Below are 23345 nucleotides of genomic sequence, written 5' to 3' on the forward strand. Positions count from 1 at the left end.
CTCCCTCCTCGCGTGCGGCGCTTGTGTCTCGCCCGCCGGAGGCGGAGGCGGGAGCGGGAGCGGGGACGGTGGCAACGGGGTCGGCGGGGGCGGGGGCGGCGCCGCGGGGGAGGGGTGGGGGTTTGGGCGCAAGCACAGCACCGCGGTGCGGCACAACGCCTTTCGGCGGCTGCTCGAGAAGCACATCTTCTGCGGCATGGCGGGCGCAGTGGACCGCGCACGCGTCGAGGCGCGCGACGCTGGGCGGAGGAGGACCTCTTCGCCTCGACCCCGTCACACCCCAACCCTCGAGCGCACCAGGCGTCCGACGTCGTGGAGGACCTCTTCAACGCGGGCGTCCGGTTCGCCCACTTGTCGCGCGACAACGAGCGGCGGACGAAGGCGTTCGGGCACGAGCTCGGCCTCGAGACGGACTGGAACTCGTGCATCGACCTCAACGAGCAGTCGGCGGCCTTTTCGACGCAGTCGTCGCCCATGCTCGGCGGCGGCGGGGTCACCAAGCTGCCGCGAGGCATCGGCGCGGTGCGGCCGCACTTGCGCGACGTCGACAACGTGCCGCTGCTCGTCTCGATGTTTTGCAACTGCCAGCCCCGCACGGTGCGCGAGATGATCCAAATCTACCAGGAGAACTGCGAGCTCGTCTGCGTCGTCGGCTCGTGCGGCGCGCCGCTCTCCGCCTCCGTTTTCGCGCAGGCAGACAAGTCACTTCCGAGACACTTCTGAGACACGTCCGAGACACTTCCGAGACACTCCGCCTCCGTCTTTGCGCAGGCGGACATCTCCTCACATCTCCCATATCTCCCCACATCTCCCCATGCCTCCGTCTTCGCGCAGGCGGACGTCGCGGTGTCCGTCCGCCCCCTCGCCCCCGCCTGCCTCTGGATTGGCCGGCTGCCGCCTCGCGCCCCGCCACCCTCCACGCGCCTCTTCGCGACGCGTCTGCTCAACCTTCCCCGAATAGGCCTCGAGCCTCCCCGCGCCGCGTCGCGCCGCCGCGCCACCCCGCACCTCGAGACGCCGAAGGCGCCGCGCCGAGCGCGGTACGTCGAGGCGGCCGCCGCCGGCGCCGGGCCTGCCGGCGGGTGGGGCGAGTCCGAGCTCGGCGCGGCGGAGATGCTCGACTCCGCCTGCTGCGTTGCGGTGCTGCCCGACGGGCATGACCTCGAGCAGCTGACCGAGTGGCTGCTGCAGGGCCGCTCCTTCCTCTCGAACACGCGGCAGGCGGTCTTCTTCGGCGGCTTCGCCTCCATCGTGCTCGAGCTCCTGCTGATCGTCGCCGATTGGACGCGCTTGCCGCCGCCGCAGACGCCGTTCCAGCTGCTGTGGGTGCTGCTGGTCCTGGTGCCGCTCCTCGCCTTCCCGCTTGTGCTCGGCCCGGTCGACCCGCGCAACAAGAAGGAGATGGTGTCGAAGAACGAGGACCACCTCGCAAACGCGCCCTCCGCCGCCCTCTACCTCGTCCTCCGCGCGCTGCCCGGCGCCGCCGGCCTCTGCCTCCTCTTCGCCGTGTTCCTGGACGTCGCCGGCGACGCCGCCGCCGCGCCGCCGCCGCCGCCGCCGCCCACGGAGATGCTCTGGCTGTCCGTGCTGTACGTCGGGGAGGACCAGTCTGCGGTGCCGGTCGCTGAGGCGGCGAGGCTACCGGGCAGCTTGGTCGAGCGGGCGGGGGCGGAGCCGCGCGAGGCGCTCGCCCTTGCGCACGCGCAGCTGCTCACGCAGTGGTGGGCCACGCTGCTGCTCGCGGCGCACTCGGCCTCCTTCGCCCACCGCACGCTCAACGACTCGCAGTACTCGCCCTTTGCCAACCGGCTGTGGGTGCGCGCGGCGGCGCTCGCCTTTGGGCTCGAGAGCGTCGCCGTCTTTGTGCAGCTCGGCCCGGCGCGCATCCCGGCAATCCTCGGCCAGATCCCGTGGTATGGGCACTTGGTGGGGGTGGGGATGATGCTGCTCGCAGGCATCGTAGACTGGATCGTCAAGCGGCACGATCGGCGCGCCTTCGAGAGGACCAACAAGGGCATGTACCTCGAGTTCACCACCAAGCTCGGCATGCACTCGCCCATCGAGCCGGGCCACCTGGCGCCCACCTCCTACCTGGACGAGTGAGGCTGAGGGCACTCTGCCGTGGCCATCTGCAGCCAGCCGATCTGGCACCCGGCCGGTGTTTCATCGCCCCCCCCCCCCCCCTGCACCGGGCACACCGGCGGGCCGTGCAGAGGTCGGCTGTGTTTCGCACACCGGCGTGTGGAGCGAGGTCAGCTCAACAGCTGCTCCTCGAGAGCTGCTCGGCATTGGCCACTGCGTGTACGTGCGCTACGTCCCTTACGAGTGAGATCATGTCCGTGCGGTCGAGATGACGCGCGTCGGTATAGTAACTGACTCCACTCTCTAGTCTCTACGACAACGCAGAGAAGAGCTTTCACGTTTCAGCAGCGCACGGCGCTTTCCCCGCCCTTTCCTTCACACGTCGATACGGCTTTCTCCGAGATTGCAGATTCGCGCCCCCCGCGGCGCGCGGGCGTCTCGACTCGATTAACGCGTGTGCAAACTTTTTCACGAAGTTCGTAGCTGCTTAAACAGTCGGCACACTCAACCCCTCTCTCTCCTCAAGCCTACCAAAATTTTGAGCGCCCCGGCCTGCGCGCAAAGCTGCTGCTGATTCTAACTAATCCACCTCCTCGATGTTGGGGCCGCCAGCGCCAGGCGGCGCGCCGCCTGGCATGCCACCGGGCATGCCGCCGGGCATGCCACCCATGCCGCCGCCCGCGCCCTGCGAGTACATCGCCTGCATGATGGGCGAGCAGATGCCCTCGACCTCCTTCTGCTTGTGCGAGAACTCCTCCTTCTCGGCGAGCTGGTTGCCCTCGAGCCACTTGAGCGCCTCCTCGACGGCGTCGAGGCCCTTCTTCTTGTCATCCTCCGAGATCTTGTCCTTGACCTTGTCGTCCTCGAGCGTGTTCTTCATCGAGTAGCAGTAGTTCTCGAGCCCGTTCTTCGCCTCCACCTTCTCCTTGAACTCCTCGTCCTCCTTTGCGTACTTCTCCGCGTCGGCCGTCATCTTCTCGACGTCCTCCTTGGAGAGGCGCGACTTGTCGTTGGTGATGGTGATCTTGTTCTCCTTGCCGGTCGACTTCTCGAGCGCCGACACGTTCAGCATGCCGTTCGCGTCAATGTCGAAGGTCACGTCGATCTGCGGCACGCCGCGCGGCATCGGCGGGATGCCCGACAGGTTGAACTCGCCCAGCTTGTTGTTGTCCTTGGTGCGCGAGCGCTCGCCCTCGAAAACCTGGATGGTGACGGCGGGCTGGTTGTCCGAGTAGGTGGAGAAGGTCTGCGACTTCTTCGTCGGCACGGTCGTGTTGCGCGGGATGAGCACCGTCATCACCTCGCCCGCCGTCTCGAGGCCGAGCGAGAGCGGCGTCACGTCAAGCAGCAGCAGGTCCTCCGTCTTTGCCGAGCCAGTGCCAGAGAGGATGGCAGCCTGCACGGCGGCGCCGTACGCGACCGCCTCGTCGGGGTTGATCGACTTGGACGGCTCCTTGCCGTTGAAGAAGTCGGTGAGGAGCGAGACGACCTTGGGGATGCGAGTCGAGCCGCCCACCAGGACGACGTCGTGCACCTGGCCCTTGGACATCTTCGAGTCGCGGAGGCACTTTTCGACGGGCTCCATGGTGGAGCGGAAGAGGTCCATGCAAAGCTCCTCGAAGCGCGCGCGCGTGATGGACGAGAAGAAGTCGATGCCCTCGAAGAGCGAGTCGATCTCGATGGAGGTCTGCGTCGATGACGAGAGCGTGCGCTTGGCGCGCTCGCAGGCGGTGCGGAGGCGGCGCATGGAGCGCGGGTTGCCGGTGAGGTCCTTCTTGTTCTTGCGCTTGAACTCCTGGACGAAGTGGTTCACCATGCGGTTGTCAAAGTCCTCGCCGCCCAGGTGGGTGTCGCCCGCGGTCGCCTTGACCTCAAAGATGCCCTCCTCAATGGTGAGGAGGGAGACGTCGAAGGTGCCGCCGCCGAGGTCGAAGATGAGGACGTTGCGCTCCGACGATGACTGCTTGTCGAGGCCGTACGCGATGGCCGCCGCGGTCGGCTCGTTGATGATGCGGAGCACGTTGAGGCCCGCGATGGACCCTGCGTCCTTGGTGGAGGCGCGCTGCGAGTCGTTGAAGTAGGCGGGGACGGTGACGACGGCATTCTTGATTTCGGAGCCGAGGAAGGACTCGGCCACCTCCTTCATCTTGACGAGCACCATCGACGAGATCTCCTCCGGAAAGAAGTCCTTTATCTCGCCCTTGTAGTCGACCTGGATGCACGGCCGGTCGCCGTCCTTCGCGATCACCTTGAAGGGGAAGTGCTTGAGGTCGGACTGGGTGGCGGAGTCGGAAAAGCGGCGGCCGATCAGGCGCTTGGCGTCGAAGACGGTGTTGCGCGGGTTCATCGCCGCCTGGTTCTTGGCCGCGTCGCCGATCATGCGCTCCGAGTCGGTGAAGGCGACGAACGAGGGCGTGGTCCGGTTGCCCTGGTCGTTCGCGATGATCTCGACGCGGTCGTTCTGCCAGATGCCGACGCACGAGTAGGTGGTGCCAAGATCAATGCCGATGGCGGGTCCCTCAACCTTGCTGTCCTTGCCCATTGTAGAACGTGCGGAGGTCGAAATGCGCGAGCGGGGCGTTGGCGGGGCCACGAGTGCAAGTCTGGAAGGATCCAGTTGCGGTCTGGAGTTTTATTTTTTTCGGGAAGAGAGGATTTGGGTTATTTGAGAGAAAAACTTATTTTGCCGGTGGGACAGGAATGCCGACACGCGAGACCCCCACAGCGTGTATATGCCGACAGAACCGCCCGCCACGACCGCGCAGCTCGCGCCCGTCTTCGCCCTGGTTGGCCTCATCAGTCTCGCAGCGGTGTTGCTGCGCCGCAAGTCGATACGTCAACATGGCATCTTCATTGATGCAGTCTCATCGCCCGTCTCGGCACCACCGTCGCCGCCGGAGCCAGACGAGGCCGGCGGCCCATCGGCGGTTGACGGGCCCATGTCGGTCACCACTGTTAGCTCCATGACCCGCAGCGACTCGATGAAGTCTCGGATCAAAGCCTACGACAGGAACGGCGACGGCCAGTTCGATTCCGGAGAGGTGGTGGATATGGTGGTGGACATCGACAGGTCGGAGAAGGAGAAGCGCGACCTCAAGGAGCAGCGCGATCGGCTCCGGAGGTGGCTGCTATGTGCGGCGGGCGTCATCGTGCTGCTAACCCTCTCCATGTTTGCGGTCAGCTGGGCCGCGTCCGAGCTCGTAAAGGAAACACACGCTGACAAGGCGGTGCTCACCGACCGTGACGGCTCCGTGCTGAACGTGGGCGCGGCGACGGCGACGATCCCACTCTACGCTTTGGCGGCGATGGAAATGGAGCTGGCGCGTCAACAAGCTCTCCGTCTCCTACATGGACGGGGGCGAGAGGGTGCGGCGCAACCTCCGCATCGTGTCTCAGGTCAAGCGGGGCAGCACGGTTGAGCTCCTGGATGCGCTGCGTGCCCGACAACGCGCTCGTATCCAGATGCTTTGTTTTCCGACTGGACGACGAAGCGCGAATGTTATCCAGCGTGGAACAACGCTGCAGCCACCGCATCCAAGGGCGACCAAACAAAGGCCCAGTGTCTTGCGAAATGCCAGGCATGGGACACCGGCGCCGGTGGGTGCTGCTGGTATCGCTCGAACAAGGACAAGTGCCGCTGGTATGATGCCAGCGACGGGAACATCCAGTATGCATATCGAAACGACGGTGACTCCAAGACGATTATGCTGGAAGGAACCAGCACGGCGACTGGCAGCTTCTCTTGGGGCCCAGAGGTTGAGTTTGATGCCGATGCGAACATGGCCCAAGGTGTGCGCGTTTTATCGGGTGTAGTTGCCGCGAAACACGGGTCACTCGCTTCCTTTTCCGAATGCAAGGAAGCGTGCCTCGGCGACAATCTTTTCGTGGCGGAATGGTTTGGCTTGCAAAAGTTGTGCAGATGCTACGGGTCTGCCGACGAAGTCACATTCGAAGGGTATGACTCGGTACTTGGAGGAATAGGATCAATGTTTGAAACAAGCATGCGTTGGAGGCGGTTTGGTTTCTACAGCGACGTGCCTGGGAGGACCACGTGGACGTACACAAACGGGGGGGGGGGGCAGAAGGGGGATCGGGGGTTCCGTTTTCTTGCTTGCGGCTTTTTGTTTCTCTTTTTGTCCCCGGCAGAGACGAGAGTCAAATGTACGTGTGTGCTTTTTTCTTTTCTTTTTCCTTCTGATGCCATGCGTGACCTAGGTAGTGTCCCCTGTAATGGGCGTGTCCCACGTTGGAGCCAGTGGGTGTGGGTGTGTGTGGGACGCGGGATAATAGCTCCGCCGTTCATGGAGGCAACCGATGCGAGTCGACTGGTGTAAGTGTCGTCGTGGTTTCGTATCAAGGATACTCACTCACACTCACACGAGAGTCAAACCTCTGAAAACCAACTTGGAGCACTTGGAGTGCAGTCGGCAGCCTCACATCCAGGGCCCGGGGAGAGCTAAGAAGCGCACCCACAATACCAAAAACGTATTTGTTTTTGTTAGAGTCACCGAGAGCGTAGGTACGCGTAGCGTACGCGTAGACCTTCCAATTGAATACCAACTTGGAACACTTGGAGTGCAGTCATTACCTCCAACCCCGCGCTAAATCCTCTTTTGTGTTACTCTGCTGGAGGAATGGTTGGGCAGGTTGTGAGGACGGATCTCCTGACAGTGGCACGCGCCGTTTGTTTGAAGTTAAAAGTCGAATCAGAGCGCCGTCGGCGCTGATCCTCGTTTTCCTCCCACGGACCGCCCGTCCGGGACCGCTCCGGGACGCACGCGAAGCCGACCATCAAGCTGCTGTACGGCCCCGGCATCGCCTCCCCTGGCTTAGCTAGATTGAGAGATATTGTGAACATGGTTGGTCTCTACAATATATACACTGACACTTTACCTCCCAGAGCTCGTCCCGGTCCGCCACGGCCATCCTCGGCCTCCGAAGGGCCCCCGGCCGCGGCGCGGTGCGGCGGCGTCACAAATCCGACGGCAGAGCACCGGGACGCGGTCGGGCGATCTGAGGTCCAACTAGGCGTATGGATTGCCCACCCAGGGCTATCACCTGGACCCATCAACAGGCGCCTCGGCGCCGTGGACAGGAGGTGTTGTTCACACCTGCCCAACCATTCATGCAGCAGGATACCAAAAGAGGTGGCGCCGCGAAGACGAATGCTTTGCGTTCTGTGCCTGCCCGGGCCAGGTACTCCCACGCCTCTCGGGGTTTTTTATCTGGCCGAGTCAACCCGAGACTGCGTCAGCTGTTCCCACAGCAGGCTGGAAGTACCTCGCCAGGCCTTGCCCGCTGGCACAGCGCCGTCTCCGAAGTGAATGGGTGGCTCGTGCTGCCGATGGGGTTTGGAGGTGAGCGCCACGTGACCACTGCCGCGTGGCACGGCGACAAAGTCCTCGGTGCGGCGGTCGCGCGAGAGCTGCAGGCGCAGTGCGTTGGTGGGCAGGACGAGCTCACGCGGCGCTTCTGCGCCGCCGTGAGCAACGAGCACATGGCGGCGCACCTAGACCAGCTGCTGCCACTGACGCTGCTCACGCTGCTGCCGCCAGCCGAGGAGCGAGCGGCGCAGGTGCACGACTGCGGTACGCTGCTCGAGGCTTGCGTGGAGCGGGTGCACCACTCGGGCGGCGCCGATGCCATCGAGGAGCTCGCTCGCTACCTCCTCGCCACCGCCACCGACACCGACGCCGACGCCAGCGAGGGCGAAGGCGGCGAGGCACGCGCGAGGAGGGAGGCGAACCCAAAGGGGAGGCTGCTCGAGCTCGGCGGCAGCGTGGGCCCGGCCGAGCAGGTCGGGGGCGCGTCCCACTCGCCGCTCTTCCGGGCGGCGGCCAGCCTGGGCGAGAGGCGCCTCACTGCGGAGGGAGGCAGCAAGAAGGCGGCCGAGAAGGCGGCGGCGGCAGCGCTCCTCGCCTCGGCAGGCGTACACGCGGCCGTCTTGCCCACACAGCGGCTGGACCTCGCTCGCACAGCGTCCGAGGCCGTCGGCAGCAGAGCGTCGGAGGCTGCGTCGGCTGGCCGGCCGCTGCGTTGGTCGGCGGTCGCCTTCCGTGAGGCGGACCTGGCGGCGGAGCTGAAGGACGGCGAGGACGGCGAGGCGTGGTTCCGGAGGAGGCCGACCCTACACCGGAGCGTGTGCGCGCCTCTCCTCTTCCCAGACGCGGTGCGAGCGGTGGACGCGTGGCAGGCGCGGCTAGACGACGGCGCGCTAGCGATGGTTCGTGTGCAGGCGGCGCGCGGCGGCGAGGGCGCCACGCGCGTGTTTGTGACGCCGGCACCCACATCGACCGGCAGCGCGGCGAGGCGGGCGGCAGGCGTGCTCGCGCACGCGCACATCACCGCCCTCCTCGACCTCCAGCTGAGTGGCAGTGCCGGAGACGAAGGCGAACCACACCACACGAAAGCAGCCCCCCGCGCACACTCGCGTGAGGAGGATCACAATGGCGGCAGCGGTGGGTAGTTTTCCGAAGTTCATTTTCTGTCAAATCCTGTCAACAACGTGTGTTGTGCCATTTAGGAATCCTAGTTGCCCAAAACGACGCGTTGACCGTTGTTCGAAGACGATTTTACTGACGTAATAAGAATATGTTCTCGCGCGCAAGTTTGAGCTTTGGACGCTCTGTGCCTGGTGCCTGGGTGCAAAGCCTAAGGTGACTGGCACTGGTTCTGGTGCGTCTCCTGCACTCCCTACCGCTCCTCGGCAGGCAAGCCATCCTCGTGTTCGGTCATCATGGGTGGGTGCTGCTGCAGCAAACCAGTAACGGACACAGCGGATTCGCGATTCCCCGCCCATTGGGGCCCGCCGCCAGAAAAGCAGCTAAAGGATCTCCGAGAGCTGCCCGGAGGGTACGGCCAAGGCTCCTCAACTCTAGCAACCTGGATCGCGACGCACATGGCTGCGGATGAGGCGTCAGGGACGAGTGGAGAGACTCCAGGCGTGTGCACCGAAAGCGATCTAGGATCGGACCCTGGCACAAAGTTGGAGCGAGCGCGGCAAGCCCGAAGGCACGAAAAGACACAGGCACAGGCACAGGCAGGCGGGACGAGCGGGGTGGACGGGGTGAGCGGGGCGGGTGGGACGAGCGGGCTGGGAGGGTCGGGACTGGCGGCCGGGGCCGCCACAACAGCCGCCGGAGCAGCACAGGCACAGGCAGGCGGGACGAGCGGGGTGGACGGGGTGAGCGGGGCGGGTGGGACGAGCGGGATGGGAGGGTCGGGACTGGCGGCCGGGGCCGCCACAACAGCCGCCGGAGCAGCAGCGGCTGGGGCGTCTGGGATGGGCGATGATGACGAGCCCATGACCGATGCGCGGCGCAAGGAGGAGGCGGCGTTCAAGCGGCAGCAGCGGGACGAGCTTGCGAAGCGGGCCTTCGATGCTATCACTGGCTCGACCGGCACGGCCACGCTTGCTGCCATCAAGAAGCAGATCGGGGCATTCGCGCCGAAAGACAAGTTCTCCGATTTCAACGTGAGCCATCGCGCAGTCCACTACACAGCGCTCCCCCTTTTTAACACTCACAGCTCACGCGCAGGCAACCTTCAACTACCTTAACAAGATGAACTCCGCAGGCAACCTCACTGCTGCCGAGTGGCTCCTTGGCGTGCGAGAGATGGGTGCCCCCGCCCACCAACGCAGAGCGGCCACAGTGGTGCTTCCCTCTCACAAGATGCCAACAACCCTCTCCGCACCACAGATGAAATGCCCGACGCGGTGCCGAGCTCGAGTTTTTGCTGCCACTCTCGGAGCTGGTGGCTGAGCTCGACGGCGCACCTCTGAGGATCGAGGAGCTTCCACCTCCTCCGCCTCCTCCGCCACCACCGCAGCCAACGACAATCGTGATGCCGCCCTACCCGCAGCCCGATAGTGAGGCCCTCACGCGAGCGGTGGCAAACGCCATGGCTGCAGCGGCAGAGGTGGCGGCTGGCAACAACGATGCCCTCCGCCGTGCAATTCGCGAACTGGGCGATCGGGTGGACGGAATCGGATCGCGGGTCGACGGGCTGAGCGGAGAGGCGCCGAGCGGTCCCGGGCATGCGTCACGAGTCTTGCAAGCCTTGATCCACCCTCCTATGCTCTAGGTGAAGAGCTGCCGGGCGGCGCTCGTCCTCTCGCAGGAGGAATCCGAGAGGCGCCTCAGTGCCGGGCAGCGAGAGGCGGCCGAAACGACGTGCGAGACTATGCTGAGCGGGGTGCAGCGCATGCTGGACGAGCTGCGGCGAGCGCTTGCGGCGGAGAAGCCACCGCAACCGCCACCCAAACCGAGCGTGGCGGACCGCGGCGTACAAGCGGGCGGGCGTGAGCGGGCGGTGCAGGTGCATTCGCAAGTTATGGCAGTTGGATGGCTCGATTGCACACATCTGTTCAGCTTGCGGTCTTGCTTGGAGCAGGCGGGTGGAGTCGACGATAGCACGCAGCACGACCCGCTCCTCGAGGACGGCGCCTGCCAGACGGACGCTCCGCCCTCGGCGCGGCCGCTGGTGGTGCCGCTCGCTCTGACGGTGCCAGCGTCGGGTGAGTGGCAGCTGTGGGGAGCAGCGCATCTGGTTCCCACTCTGACCCCCGCCGCGCACCCCGCGCAGTTTCGCGTGCGGTCTCGCCGCCACGGCCACGCAAGCCTGCGGACATCTACTGGTATCACCAGGTGCACTCGGCGCCGCCCGGTTCGGTCCAGGGGAGGTACGTGCGGCAGTGAGGGCGTGATGTGCAGACCTGCCTTCTGTTGGGGCCAAGTCGCGCGATCCATCGAGTCTCGAGGACGAGGTTACCGCCGGCGCCACCCACCCCCAATTCTGTCCCCTGTCGCCGCCGGCGCCGCGCGCGTAACGCGAAGCGCGACAGCGAGGGAGCGACCCCGCGAGGCTGGGAGAGTCGAGAGAAGAATTGTGCAACAGCGGATGTATCGAATAACTATTTAAAATAAATCTCGCGATGCTGGGTTAGTGTATTTCAGCCAACGCTACCTAATAAGCTCGAGGACGATACACCGCGAGACCTACCGCTACCCTCTCGAGCGCACCTCATCATCCGCCTCTGAGACAGTGTACCATCTGAATGTATCCCCACCGCGAGGCGCCCATGCGCTCTCGTGAGTTGAGTGGGGCCTCATTGGCCGGCGCTGCCCGCGCCGCCGCCTCCCGCAGCCTCGGGCCCAGCCGGGGCTGCGTGCAGCGGCGCCGTCGTGCCGCCTCCCTCCGCGGCGCGCGGCGCGGGCGACTCGGCTTTGCGCGTGATGAAAATGAGCGGGATCTGCAGCGCGGTCCCTGCGAGCTGGATGGCGGCGGTGACGAGGAAGGTGGTCGAGTACGAGTACCGGTCGGCGAGGTAGCCGCCGAGAGCCGCTGAGCCGCACCAGCCAAAGACGGAGATCGAGTCGAGCGACTTCCAGCGCGCGCGAGCGCTCTTCGGCACGTGGTCCATCAGCAGCGACTCTTCGAGCGGGTACGTGCAGTTCATCAGCCCGGTCCGAACCACGTAGAGCGCCGCGACGACGGCGACGCGGAAGGTGTGCTCGCTGCTGCCGACGGCGGAGCGCTTGACCCACGAGTCGAGCAGCGCCATGCAGACGAGCAGGGCGATGCCCGCCGTCTTGAAGCCGCACATCACCTGCCGGGAGGCTCCGCGAGGCTTCAGAGGGAAAGCTGCAGGGATGCCCGCCGACTGGAGGCCTCGCATCGCCTGCGCGCGGCCGAAGCAGCGCGCCGCTCTCGTGCCGAGCCCGGACATGGCGGCCATCACGAGCGGGACAACCACGTAGATGAGCTGCACCTGCGCGTGTTTGCGGCCGGGGCGAGGAGGTCTAGTGTGTTGGATGCAGCTGCCTGGGCGGGCAATCACGGACTAGGCAGGAGGGGAGCAGCTACTCCACACCTGGGCGGGCGCGAGGCCGCAGTCGTTGACGAAGAAGAGAGGGAAGAACTTGACCTGTTCACGCGCCCAACCAACGTGAAGCAGACGCCGCGCGCGGCTCGGGCCGGGGAGAGGCGCAAGAGGGCTCCGCGCCGTCATCCCCGAGCCAAGGGCGAAGCAGACTGACGAGGCGAAGAGCACGTACGGGACTGCCCACACGTGCGGAGAGAGCTCGCCCTCGGCCGCAGGCTTGTCGCCGCCCTCGCACTCGCCGCCGCCCTCGCCGCCGCCCTCGCCCTCGCCGCCGCCGCCGCCGCCGCCCTCACCGCTGCCGCCGCCGCTGCCACCGCCCCCTCCCGCCTCGGCGTCAGAGGCCGGCCTCGTGCCGTCGGTCGGGGGTTCCTCGTCCCCGACGGCGTGCTTGTCGCGCAGCATGAGGTAGCCTGGGGGCGGGAGGTTGGGGTTGGGGTTGGGGTGGGGGTCGGGGGGAGGAAGGGTTCGGATGAGCATTTGGCACCTCCCATCGCGACGAGCTCGAAGCCGAGGCCGGCGAAGATGACGTTGCGCAGCGGCGTGAGGGACCAGGTGCGGCCCGCCTGCAGAGCAGGTTCTGGGAAGGTTCTTGGAAGGTTCCGAGGAGGTTCCGAGGAGGGGAAAGTACGAGGTCGCCTCCCCGTGCGACTCGAAGAGGACGATGGTGAGGGCGGGGCCAACCACCGACGCGAGCAGGTAGATGACAAAGAGCGCTGTGTACGCGTGCGACCGCTCTCCCGTCGCCACCGAGTCAGCATACAGCGCCTGCGCCGGCCCGTTTCCGACCGCACTCACGACTCCCCACAAGCACTGCACAGCGACGAAGAGCAGGAGCAAAGAGAGCCGACCGCCGCTGTCGGTCGGCGGGTGAGAGGTGCCGTACGAGGCGGCGTACGCAGTGAGCGCGACTCCGAAGGGAATGAGTGCACCACCCCACCGTGCGACGCGGCCCTTGCCGAGACGGTCAGCGCATGCCCCAACCGGCAGCGCGACGATGAGATTGGCGGCGCCCGAGGCCGCTTCGATGTAGCCGACGTAGGCGTTGTTGCCCAGCAGTTCGTTCAGGAACTTGACAAGCACCGTGCCGGCCCAGATGGAGTCGGCCAGGCCCTGTGCAAGGACCGCTGCCCATGTCCAAGCCACGTTGCGGTTGATGGAGCGGCCGAAGCAGTAGAAGCGGCTGGGGTGGCGCGTCTGTAACTGGGGCTCGTCGAGCAGGGGCGCGCGAGGACGACACATCCCTGGTCGAGGGTCGAGGCAGGGCCCGGAGGCGAGGCGCTAGCTAGAGGGGTCGCTCTCAGAGGTTCCCGGCAGAGACGCCCCGGCGTTTGTTTTTTCTCACACCACGTGCCTCTACCCCGCCGTTCACGTGCACGAGCTTCTTGAGCCACCCACCCACCCACCCACCCACCTCACGGCCCGGCTGAGGCTTGGAACCACCCACCCACCCCACCCACTCACGGCCCGGCTGAGGCTTGGAACCTCCCACCCACCCCCAGCCCCACCCACCTCACGGCCCGGCTGATGAGGCGAGGAAACCCACCCCCACCGACCGACCCACCCCCACCACCCAACCAACCGTCCCGGCCACGGGAGACACCAGCAAGGTAGCAAAGCACCCAGCCTCGCGCGCCTTATACAGCACAGCCTGACCCACAGCCGAGGGTTAGGGTTAGCGTTAGCGTTAGGGTTAGGGTTAGGGTTAGGGTACAGAGAGTTCAAGCCGTTGTGCAGCTCCTAAGAACGGGCCGCTTCGGGTCGGAATGGAGGAACCAGCGGTCCGTTGACGCGAGCTCTCGGTGACCATGCTCCGAGTTCTTCCGGTTAGGGTTAGGGTTAGGGTTAGGGGTAGCTTGTTGTCGTCGTGCCGATAAGACAGAGACACGGGCAGCAGACGCGACCCAATCGACGCACCAGAGCATGGTTGGGCGTGTGAGCCGCCATCTTGGACTGCGAGGCGAGCATTTGCCACCGGGAGCTCGCCGCCGCCCCTACACCGCCGCCGCCGCCCTCCCGAGGCCAGATAATAGCCCAGAGTGCGCGCCGCCCTCGGTATCTGGGTGGCAGGCGGGACTAGAGAGGCACGCCAGAGCACGGCCGGGGGCGCGAGCCGCCATCTTGGACTGTGAGGCGAGTATTTGCCACCGGGAGCTCGCCGCCGCCCCTACACCGCCGCCGCCGCCCTCCCGAGGCCAGATAATAGCCCAAGTCGAAGAGTGCGCGCCGCCCTCGGTATCTGGGTGGCAGGCGGGACTAGAGAGGCACGCCAGAGCACGGCCGGGGGCGCGAGCCGCCATCTTGGACTGTGAGGCGAGTATTTGCCACCGGGAGCTCGCCGCCGCCCCTACACCGCCGCCGCCGCCCTCCCGAGGCCAGATAATAGCCCAAGTCGAAGAGTGCGCCCCGGCCTCGACATCTCGGCGGCAGAGGCGTCCCAAGCGACGCACCAGAGCACGGCTGGGCGTGTGAGCAGCCGTGTTTGACTGTGAGGCGAATATTTGTCATCGGGAGCGCGCCTCCGACTCTGCACCGGGCCGCCGCCGCCCTCCCGAGGTCTGCAGCTTCAGCAGGAGAGGGCGAGCCGGAAGTGCCAGCGGTGGCCGTGCACCACAGTGGCCCTCTGGCGGAGGGGAGGGGAACGTCGTTGGCGAAGCCGGCTCCCGGCTCATGGGCGGAGGCGACGCCCCTCCCCACGTTGTCGGCGGATAGCGGCAGCGACAACCTCTCTGCTCTGCCAGACGCGCCGTCTTGACGCTTGCTTCTCTTGTTCCACCCGTGTACCCATCTCTCGTCTCAACGTCTCGTCTCGCGCAGCGTCGGGCGGGTGACACCGCTCGCACGCAATGGAGATGACATCCTCGGTGCTGGCGCTAATCGATACCCAGAGATTGCCTGGGCTGGCCGCGCCTTGCGCGGGCCCCGGTGGGGACTGAGGGCTCCCGCGACCCGCGCGACGCACGCCCCACGGCCACGCGAGCGGAGAGCCCCGGTCAGGCGTCAGGGCCAGGGGCGTATGCATGAGACTGTCGTGTATGTTCCTGCTTTTTTTCTCGTTGTATGTAGTCGTTATGTAATGTGTTCGTATTTCGCTCTCCTCTCACACGTGCGTCGTGGATGTGTGTAGGATGTGTCGGCTATCGCCGAGACGCGAGCTGGCCGCTGCTCGTCCGTCTTGGCACCTTCAGAGCGACCGTCCTGGGACCAGGATCTAGACCAGGATCACGTCGAATCCTCACCGGACGCAGAGCGCCACACGAACGGCTGAGAGCGTGTCCTCGCCATATGGACTGTGGCCTGTCAGCGCATCGCCATGGGTGGGACTGCAGACGAGCGGCTGGCGAGGCTTGTGCCGGCGAGGCTGCCCTCGGAGCTGCCTGGCGTGGTGCGGCCCCGCGGCGTGGAGTTGCTCGAGGAGAGGCGGGAGGAGGAGAGGCGCGCTGACTGCGCCTGCAGGACCGGCGTGAGGCTCGCGTACTTTGTCGCGAGCTGAAGCGCGAGCTCGAGCTGCTCAATCTCGCCCTCGACGCAGCTGAAGGCCTCGCCCATCGCGCCGCCGCCCGTCCCGTCAGCCCCGTCCGCCCGGCCAGATTCCCTCTCGGCGGGCTGCGACGCAAAGCGCGCCATCACCCGCTCCAGCTGCTCGCGCAGCCCCTGCACCTCCCCCTTCACCTCCAGCGACACCTCGCTGCGCGCAGAGTCGCAGCTGCCGCCCTCCGTCAGCGCGGGGGTCAGGGCGGTGGGCGGGGCGCCCCCGGGGCCCGACGCCTCCAGCGCAGGAGCCGCGCTACTGCCGCTACGCCGCCCGGAGGGGCGCCTCCCAGAAGGCAGCCGCGGGTCGGGCTGGCTGCTCCTCCTCCCCTCGCCTTGCTGTGGGCCTTGCTGTGGGCTGCCCCTCCTCCCCTCGCCGCGGGGAGCGGGCGGGGCAGGCACGGCACCAGACACGGCACCCTTGCTGTGGGCCTTGCTGTGGGCGGAAGGCCGCCGCGTCGCCTGCTGCGCAGTGCCGGGGCGGCTGCCGAGAGCGCGGCACCGCGGAGCTGGGGCCGCCTCAGCCGCCTCGGCCGGCTCGGCCTCGGAAGCCTCGCCGGTAGATGCCGCGGACCCGGAGGGCAACGCTTGCTGCGCGCCGCACCGCTGCGCGAGGAGGGCGGCCTCGCCTCGGGCGAGGGCGAGCGCCGCCTCAAGCTCAGCCACCTTCAGCTCAGCCACATTTGCCAGCGCCGAGTCGGTCCCGTCGCAGCCATCCGCCTCCAGGCGCTCCTCCTTGGCGACTGCCTCGGCAGGCGCACGCGGCACGTGCTCGTGCTCGAGCCTGGGCCGAACCGCCTGCTGCTGCAGCTGCTCCCGCTGCAGCTGCTCCCGCTGCAGCTGCTCCCGCTGCAGCTGCAGCAACTGCTGCTGCTGCTGCTGCTGCGAGCGGAGGGCCGAGCGCTGCTCCTCCAGCCGAGCAAGCCGCAGCAGCAGCTGCTCGCGCTCATACTCGAGCTTCGCGACGCGCGCGTGCGCCCCGGCCTGCGACGAGCGAGCGGCGAGCGTGTGAGAGGGCCGTCGGCGGGCGGCGTCGGCCAGAAGCGGCTGGCGTGGGCCTGCTCTTGCCGCTGCTCCTTGGCAACCCTCGACTGGTGCTCCAGCACGGCACGCAGCGCCTGCGCTTGCTGCGCCTGCTTGGCGGCGCGCACGTCCGCCTGCACCTCGCGCAGCGCGTGAAACGCCTCTGCGTCGCGCAAGCAGCGGCCGAGGACCGCCACCTCAGCCTCTGCCCGCCGGCGCAGCGCCCGCTCCGCATCGTGCGTCGCCTGCAGCCGTGCCAGTTTGCCGTCGGCGACCTCCTGCAGGCGCGAGACATCGTTTTGCGCGGCGTGGGCGCGCGCGGCGGCCGCGCGAACGGCGTCGAGGAGCGGGCCGTCGGGTAGGCCCATCGACGGCGCCGATGAGTCGAATGAACTTCGGAATTCTTTTGTTTGGTCTCTCTGTGTACTTCCGGGTTTGGCGAAAAAGAAATTCCCGCGGCCCGCCCCTCCCCGGGTGCTGGGCCCGAGGGTCGAGAAGCCCAGTTTGACCCTCGGCCACGCGTACGACAGGCTCCTTCTCGACGACCGCGTAGCCATGTACATGCAACACGCTCGCACCGCCGTCACTGCCGCCGGCATTGGCGCATGCGGCGACGTGCTCATGCAGTGGCGCGAGGGACACCTGTCGGCGGCATCGGACGTGGACACCGGCCGCACCGCTCGGCTCATGTCCTACCGACTGGTGCACGCGCCAGTGGTCGACGCCTGCTGGCGCTTCTTCGACGCCCGCTTCGCCGGTCTTCGGTACGGTCCCGGCGTCGTGGCGAGGGTGCTAGCCGACCAGCTCCTCCTCGCGCCGCCTTCGTTGATCGCCTTCTTCCTCTCGCAGAGCTACCTCGAGGGTGGGACGGCGGAGGCGGCCGCAGCACGGACGCGCGACGCCTTTTGGCCCACCTACGCGATCTGCTTCCCGTTTTGGTGCTGTTGTCATTCCGTCACCTTCTCGGGCAAGATCCCCGTGCGGCACAGGATGGCCTGGGCCAGCCTCTGCGCGGTGATGTGGAACGCGCTGATCTCGGATCAGAACCAGAGGGCTGTCAGCAGAGAGGGAGCCAAGCGGGAAGGGTCCGTGCAGGGTGCCACAGAGCCGTCGGGATAACACAAACGAGGCGTGCATCGCGATCGCCGTCGCAGAGATGGGAAATGTCCGATCGGCGGTCGCGGCGTGTGGCACGCGCGTCAAGCCGGACGTGAGCGTCCTCTCTGAGTGTGTAAACTACCTTTCCTTTGCCAACGACGGCGTGTGTGTGCGTGTGTACTGTGTCTTTCCGGATTCTGTGGATGTTTCTAAAGTATCGAAAAATCGATAAAAATCCCAACAGGCGGGGCTATCCCGGGATCAAGTGGAGGAGATCGCAAACGTGTCGTGAAGCCGGCCGCGCCGCTCCCGTAAGAAACGGGCGCACACGGTTTGTGGGCGCTGTGATGCGGAGCCCACGGAAATGAAAAGCAAAAGGGCAGTGGACCATCGAAGGCTCTCTCAGTCAGCGCTTTGATCCCAATCACGACACATGTTACATGTACATGCACATGCACATGCACATGTGCATGTGTGACTCGCCTAGCCGTAGCGTGGAGATGCCGTGTAGCACGGGAGTACCCGTGTGGACCGGAGGTAACAGCAGCAGCAGCAGCATCGAAGGCCTTGTTTCCACGGCTTTTGCTTGCCACCCCAGAAGTGGCGGACCCAATCCACAGATGCCAACAACAAACTAGTTGCGAGAGAGAGATTTTTGAAAACAGATGCCCGGCCCCGGTCGGTGCGTCGTGGCTCGTGCGAGTGGCAAAAATCGGCGGTTGGTGCGGATGAGGAAGATAGATGAACGCGAGCAGGCCTTGGTCGGTGCCCCCCCCCACAAGTCCCAGGTATTGGCTCGCCAAAAAACGGAGTTTGAACGTGCGGGCTCGATATTCCCTGTGCTGTTCACAGCCTTGTTATTGAGAGGTTGAGTGCAGAAGATTGCTTGCCTACCCGGGTAGCAGATTGCTAGGCTGGGTCACCATGGCCGACGCGCCACCAGCCGCGAAGCGTGCCCGCCTGAGCGCGGCTACCTTTGGCGAGGCCGTCCTGAATGGCGACGAGTGGCTCGCAAAGTCCGAGGACGACGTGGAGCGCTGGCTGCGATCGGATGACCTCGCTGTTTGCCGGGAGACGACTGTGCTCGAGGGGCTCATCCGCTGGGCAAAGCACGACTTCGGAGCGAGGCGCGACGCGTTCGTGAGCATTCTCAACAGCGAGATCTGCGTGCGGCTGTCCCGCTTTACCCGCGACGAGCTCAAGGCGCTCGTGGAGAAGCCGCCAATCCCAGAGATTGCAAACGCCTTCTCACGCCGCGTGTGCGAGGAGCTGTTTCGTCGAACCGAGGCTGGCGGCGCCCCGCCTGCACCGATGCGTCTCTACGCGCAGCACGCCTTTGAGTTCCCAACGCAGTGTGTGCGCAACGGACCGGCCGGGGCCGTCCCCGACCTCAACGCTGACTCCTTCAGTCGCTACGTGCCCAAGCCGGCATTCCTGATGACAGTCTCCGCATCGAAGATCGTGGTGGGCGACCACGGTGGGCGCTCGGCAGAGCGCCGGTCCAGCATCAAAATCTACAACTCGTCCACGCTGCAGCTTGAGCGCGAATTTGCCAGCGGTGGCGGGCGAGTGTCGGCCCTTGCCTCGCACGGCGACAAGATCATCATCGGAGTGTCGGGAGGATGCAACTTCTGCAACAATGAGGACGAGAAGATCGCCGGTTACGCGACCGGCTGCCTCTACGTGCTGGACTACGAGCACGGTGGCGCCTTCTCGCTGGACGCGCACGGCAGCGTGTACCGGCACGAAGACGGCGGGGGCGCCAACGTGCTTGTGCGAGACCCAAACTGGTCCGTTGACCGCCTCTTCATGCACGGCGACTCTCTGGTGTCGATGGGCTATGGCACGCAGCCCGACTGGACCGCCGATTCCAGCATGACGTCCTCGCGGCACCTCGAGCAGCGCCAAGTCAAGATGTGGGACACGGCCACCTGGCTTTGTACCAGCTCTGCTGAGGGGCCGTTCCCAGGCGACGGGCACACTGGCGCGGAGCTCTGCCTTTCCGTTGGCAAGTACGTCGTGAGCGTGTCCGCGCCGAGGCACGGGGGCTCCGCGTGGTACGGCGAGCTGCACGTGTGGGCCACGCCTTCGTGGCGGCAGACGCACGTGATCAAGGTCGTCGGCGATGGGCGCATCGTCGGACCAGTCGCCCTGGCCAACAGCAATGGCTACCTCGTCACCGCCTACGGCGGTGCGATCGACACGACGGTCAAGCTGTGGGACCTCGAGTCTGCCACCTGCCTGACCTCCTTCCAGGCCGCGCACCCCGTGTCCTCGCTCCTCGCAGGCGACGGAAAGCTCCTCCTCTTCTACGAACCGGACCGTGACCTAGAGGAGAACCCCAAGCGCGGCGAGGACTTCGAGTCGCACGCCGACTTCGAGGTGCGCGACCTCGCCACTGGAAGCGTGGCTCGCTCGATCGCAAACCCTCGGTACGAGCCGCTGGGGAGTGACGACTCGCACAGCTATACGGCTCGTCACGCCGACCGCGAACGCGTTCGGCGTCGCAGTGTGGTCCGCGCCGCCTTCACGAGCAGCGGCAAGCTCGTCACCGTCGACCACCAGGGCGCTCTCCGCCTATGGAAGTAGGCCAGCTGTCGGAAGAGGAGGGGGATATCCGCGGAGCGGCTTCGATGAGAGCAGTGCGGCGAGACGCCGTTGCTTCGCTCTTACACATCGCGTTCGGCTCTCTCGCGTTCCCCCGAAATTGTCTCCTCCCTTCTTGATTGGACTGGTAATACGTTCTGTACGTGGACTGTCTCTCTGTCGCTCTCTGGGTCTCTCTGTCGGTGTCGGCTCGCTGCCCAGTGAACCACGTCGTGTCGTCGGTCTGACTCGCGGCGCTCTCGCCCCCTCGCGGTGGGTGGTCTCTACGCCGTCCGCACGGCCGCGCACTCCGTCTCTCAGACGCCGGCTCTCCTCAGCGTGTGTGACAGAATCTGCAAGAACGAAATGATCGCCACCATCCCACAACAAGAGAAGGCTGGGCGAGGCGATCAAACTCAACACATATTCCCCACCAGACATGGCGTAGTTAAAAGGAGCGTGGAACGCCGCGTTCCAACATCCAAGCGAGCGCGGGGTCCGCAGGGCGCAGCCGCAGCCCGAGCGGCTCCCGCAGCTCGGGCGCAAAGACGTTGTAGCCGTAACCACCGAGGGCTGCAGCAGCGCGCGCGCCTGCGGGGAGAGGTCCGGCGCCAGCGCGCGCGCGGCGAGGAGGTGGGTGGTCGCCTCGTGCGCCAGCTCGGCCGCGGCGTCGCAGAGCGGGGCGCTCGGCCAGAGAGGAGTTGCTTGAGCGAAGCGCCTGGCGCAGAGAGGGCCCGTGCATGTGTGGGAACAGGAGCTGCCGGAGCGGGAGTAGCACCGTGCCGCTGCGCCACGTCGGCGGGGATGTAGAGGCGCCTGCGGGGAGGGCCCGAGAGCGCTGAGGGACGGCGTGGCGCCGCGTCCAGCGGGGGATGCCGGGAGAGGCGCCTAGACTTAGACCGCTCACGTATTGCGGCCGTGCGCCACGTCGGCAGGGGTGGTGCGGGGAGAGGCGCCTTGCTCCGCGTGGTGCGCCGCGCCGCGCAGCAGAGTGGCGATGCCTGCTCAGTGACGGCTCGTGCTGCATGAGTCCTCGTCCAGTGGCTCGACGCCGCCGCAGCAGCGCTTACTCGAGTTACGTAGTACGGCTCTTAAATAGGGACGCGGCAAATCGACCGGCCGGCGCCCTCTAGAGCTACGCCTGACAAATCCCAAAATTAAGTAACTGCAGGACTAACGCCCACAGACAGATAGATGGACATGGACATTTGGACATGGAGAAGGGGAGCTCAGCTGTCTGCCACCACGACTCGCAAGAAGACACACACACACACACACACACACACACACACACACACACACACCATCACTCAACATGATACGTCACAACATGAACAAGAGAATTTAAGCCAGATTGGCCTGTCGGACCGACACGGGCGAGCAGTCGGGTGGTTTCATCATGCGAAGGCCAAGCTTCACGTGCCGTGCGGTGCGCGGCCACACTGGCCCTCTGCGCAGTCCACTGACGATGTAATCGCCATTGAGGCTGCGCCTCGGCCCCTCACCTCGCATCTGGCAAGCACCAGCGCCTGCTCGCGGCTGCGCCACGGTGGCGCACAATGGTCGAGGGCGGGGAAGGAGAGCCCTCAGCTGCAGGCGCTCGGCAAAGTAGTCGTACGACAGCGTGTGACCCGAAAACTTGTGCCCCGGATGCTTGTGGTGCGAGAGGTGGTCCGCCGTGCCGACGAGGATGCGAGGCAGCCAGCGGGACGCGTCCTCCACGGGTGGGAAGTGCATCAGGAGATTCAAACCCATGACGACGACCAACGACGCCTGCAGCGTGGCCCTCGAGGGCTTGAACAGGACCATCCCGGGCCCAAACGCGGTGATGTAGGCCAGCAGGAACTCGAGAGGCGACACGGCGAGCGCAGTGGACGGCGACACCGAGCGTCCACGGAAGCGATGATGGAACTGATGCACAAAGAAGAGGCCTGGCACCTTGTGGAAGGCGGCGTGGAAGAGGTAGTAGACTAGCGAGTGGAGGAGTACGGTAACCGTCACCTCGCCGACGTCCAGCGAGCCGGCACTCCATTCAACGCCGCCGGGGCCGGCGCCTCGCCGGATGAAGAAGTTTGGGAAGCTGCAGACAGACACGTACATCGGGACGCCGATCAGGATGGCATTGTACAAGTTGCACCACCACCCCTGCTGGTAGAGGTCCTTGCCGCCGGCCATGGAGCGAAGGTGCCGGACGCTTGAAAGAGAGAAGCACTCGAACAGCGCGGTGAGGAGGAGCATCGAGACGGCCATCATCATGCCCTCGAGGGCGAGTCGTTCGTGGAGCGCTTCGTCGACCCACATGGCGTCCATGAGCGTGAGACATGCGAAGGCGGCGAAGAGGACTCCCATTGCAGAGAAGCGAGCGAGACGGAGGCACTGGCGAGCACGGGAGGAGCAGGAGGCTCTCGAGGTGGATATCCTTTGGGTAAGAGCAAGGTGGGCGGCGGCGTCAGAGCGTGTCCAAGTTCGCCAAGGACTCCTCGGCTTTGTCTCTCCGTGTTAGGATGACCTCAAGGAATTAGGTCGATGTGAGCATGTGACAGCGTCGCTCGACGCGCGGGCGGGGCTGTCTCGGCTACGGGACCGGCCCCAGCGTCGGCAGAGGGTTGAAAGGCTGCCGAGCCCCCAATCACTGTGAGACAGATTATGACAGATCAGAGAGAGAGAGAGAGAGAGAGAGAGAGAGAGACTTTTTAGTCCGCATACGAGAAGGGCGTGATTAGTCAATATCAATGCTCTGAGAGCACTCATCGACAGGGCAATGTTGAGACATGAATAACACTACACTCTGATGGAGAAGTTGTCAAATAGTGACTCACATCGCGAAGGCGCTGAGCGAGGCGCTCTTGCCTCTTCACACACCTCTCCTCTGCAAACCTTTGGCTCCTCACACTCGCCTCTTCACACCTCTCTCTCCACACCTCTCCTCTCCACACCTCTGCTCCTCTCCTCTTCACAGAAAAACACAACCCCTCTTCACACCTCAGGCCCATCGCGTGCTGTGGTGTCCTGTGGTTCCACTGCCTCGAGTTTCGCACGTCACCAACCCTCTGCTCGCGCGCCTACTCGAGTAGAAGCGGAATACGTATTCGTGTACTCCAACGAGCGCTCGAGAGGACACGCATTCAGCTGTACTCGGCCG

At 65.5% G+C, this 23345-nt stretch overlaps 9 protein-coding genes across 9 annotated transcripts; 5 read left to right on the forward strand and 4 right to left on the reverse strand.

Annotated features, from left to right (window-relative positions):
• Positions 1-26: 26 nt before the first annotated feature.
• EMIHUDRAFT_455937 (hypothetical protein) lies at positions 27-2103 on the forward strand (the record flags this gene model as incomplete). The annotated part of the gene is made up of 4 exons (XM_005785253.1): positions 27-229; positions 301-681; positions 1093-1506; positions 1603-2103. The coding sequence occupies exons 1-4, from the start codon at positions 197-199 to the stop codon at positions 2101-2103; spliced, it is 1329 nt and encodes a 442-aa protein (XP_005785310.1). The 5' UTR covers positions 27-196.
• Positions 2104-2531: 428 nt separating this feature from the next.
• Positions 2532-4668, reverse strand: EMIHUDRAFT_441734 (hypothetical protein). Its single transcript, XM_005785254.1, has one exon. The coding sequence runs from the start codon at positions 4622-4624 to the stop codon at positions 2663-2665; it is 1962 nt and encodes a 653-aa protein (XP_005785311.1). The 5' UTR covers positions 4625-4668; the 3' UTR covers positions 2532-2662.
• Positions 4669-4814: 146 nt separating this feature from the next.
• EMIHUDRAFT_112070 (hypothetical protein) lies at positions 4815-8548 on the forward strand (the record flags this gene model as incomplete). Its single annotated transcript, XM_005785255.1, has 3 exons — positions 4815-5342; positions 5661-5871; positions 7371-8548. 3 exons carry the CDS (start codon positions 4815-4817, stop codon positions 8546-8548), a joined length of 1917 nt encoding a protein of 638 aa, XP_005785312.1.
• Positions 8549-9862: 1314 nt separating this feature from the next.
• EMIHUDRAFT_455939 (hypothetical protein) lies at positions 9863-10781 on the forward strand (the record flags this gene model as incomplete). The annotated part of the gene is made up of 4 exons (XM_005785256.1): positions 9863-10101; positions 10168-10401; positions 10477-10600; positions 10669-10781. The coding sequence occupies exons 1-4, from the start codon at positions 9928-9930 to the stop codon at positions 10779-10781; spliced, it is 645 nt and encodes a 214-aa protein (XP_005785313.1). The 5' UTR covers positions 9863-9927.
• A 328-nt stretch (positions 10782-11109) lies between these two features.
• EMIHUDRAFT_230276 (hypothetical protein) lies at positions 11110-13207 on the reverse strand (the record flags this gene model as incomplete). Its single annotated transcript, XM_005785257.1, has 6 exons — positions 11110-11230; positions 11304-11854; positions 11957-12010; positions 12119-12144; positions 12453-12531; positions 12653-13207. The coding sequence occupies 6 exons, from the start codon at positions 13205-13207 to the stop codon at positions 11110-11112; spliced, it is 1386 nt and encodes a 461-aa protein (XP_005785314.1).
• A 2058-nt stretch (positions 13208-15265) lies between these two features.
• EMIHUDRAFT_112073 (hypothetical protein) lies at positions 15266-16887 on the reverse strand (the record flags this gene model as incomplete). Its single annotated transcript, XM_005785258.1, has 3 exons — positions 15266-15671; positions 15999-16480; positions 16582-16887. The coding sequence occupies 3 exons, from the start codon at positions 16885-16887 to the stop codon at positions 15266-15268; spliced, it is 1194 nt and encodes a 397-aa protein (XP_005785315.1).
• A 253-nt stretch (positions 16888-17140) lies between these two features.
• Positions 17141-17638, forward strand: EMIHUDRAFT_230278 (hypothetical protein; the record flags this gene model as incomplete). The annotated part of the gene is made up of 1 exon (XM_005785259.1): positions 17141-17638. The coding sequence occupies one exon, from the start codon at positions 17141-17143 to the stop codon at positions 17636-17638; it is 498 nt and encodes a 165-aa protein (XP_005785316.1).
• A 182-nt stretch (positions 17639-17820) lies between these two features.
• Positions 17821-20206, forward strand: EMIHUDRAFT_230279 (hypothetical protein; the record flags this gene model as incomplete). Its single annotated transcript, XM_005785260.1, has 3 exons — positions 17821-17882; positions 18321-18382; positions 18531-20206. 3 exons carry the CDS (start codon positions 17821-17823, stop codon positions 20204-20206), a joined length of 1800 nt encoding a protein of 599 aa, XP_005785317.1.
• A 1131-nt stretch (positions 20207-21337) lies between these two features.
• EMIHUDRAFT_441736 (hypothetical protein) lies at positions 21338-22660 on the reverse strand. Its single transcript, XM_005785261.1, has one exon. It carries the CDS (start codon positions 22550-22552, stop codon positions 21548-21550), a length of 1005 nt encoding a protein of 334 aa, XP_005785318.1. The 5' UTR covers positions 22553-22660; the 3' UTR covers positions 21338-21547.
• Positions 22661-23345: the final 685 nt, after the last annotated feature.

This window comes from Emiliania huxleyi (assembly GCF_000372725.1).
Source record: "Emiliania huxleyi CCMP1516 chromosome Unknown EMIHUscaffold_162, whole genome shotgun sequence".
Lineage (NCBI taxonomy): Eukaryota > Haptophyta > Isochrysidales > Noelaerhabdaceae > Emiliania > Emiliania huxleyi.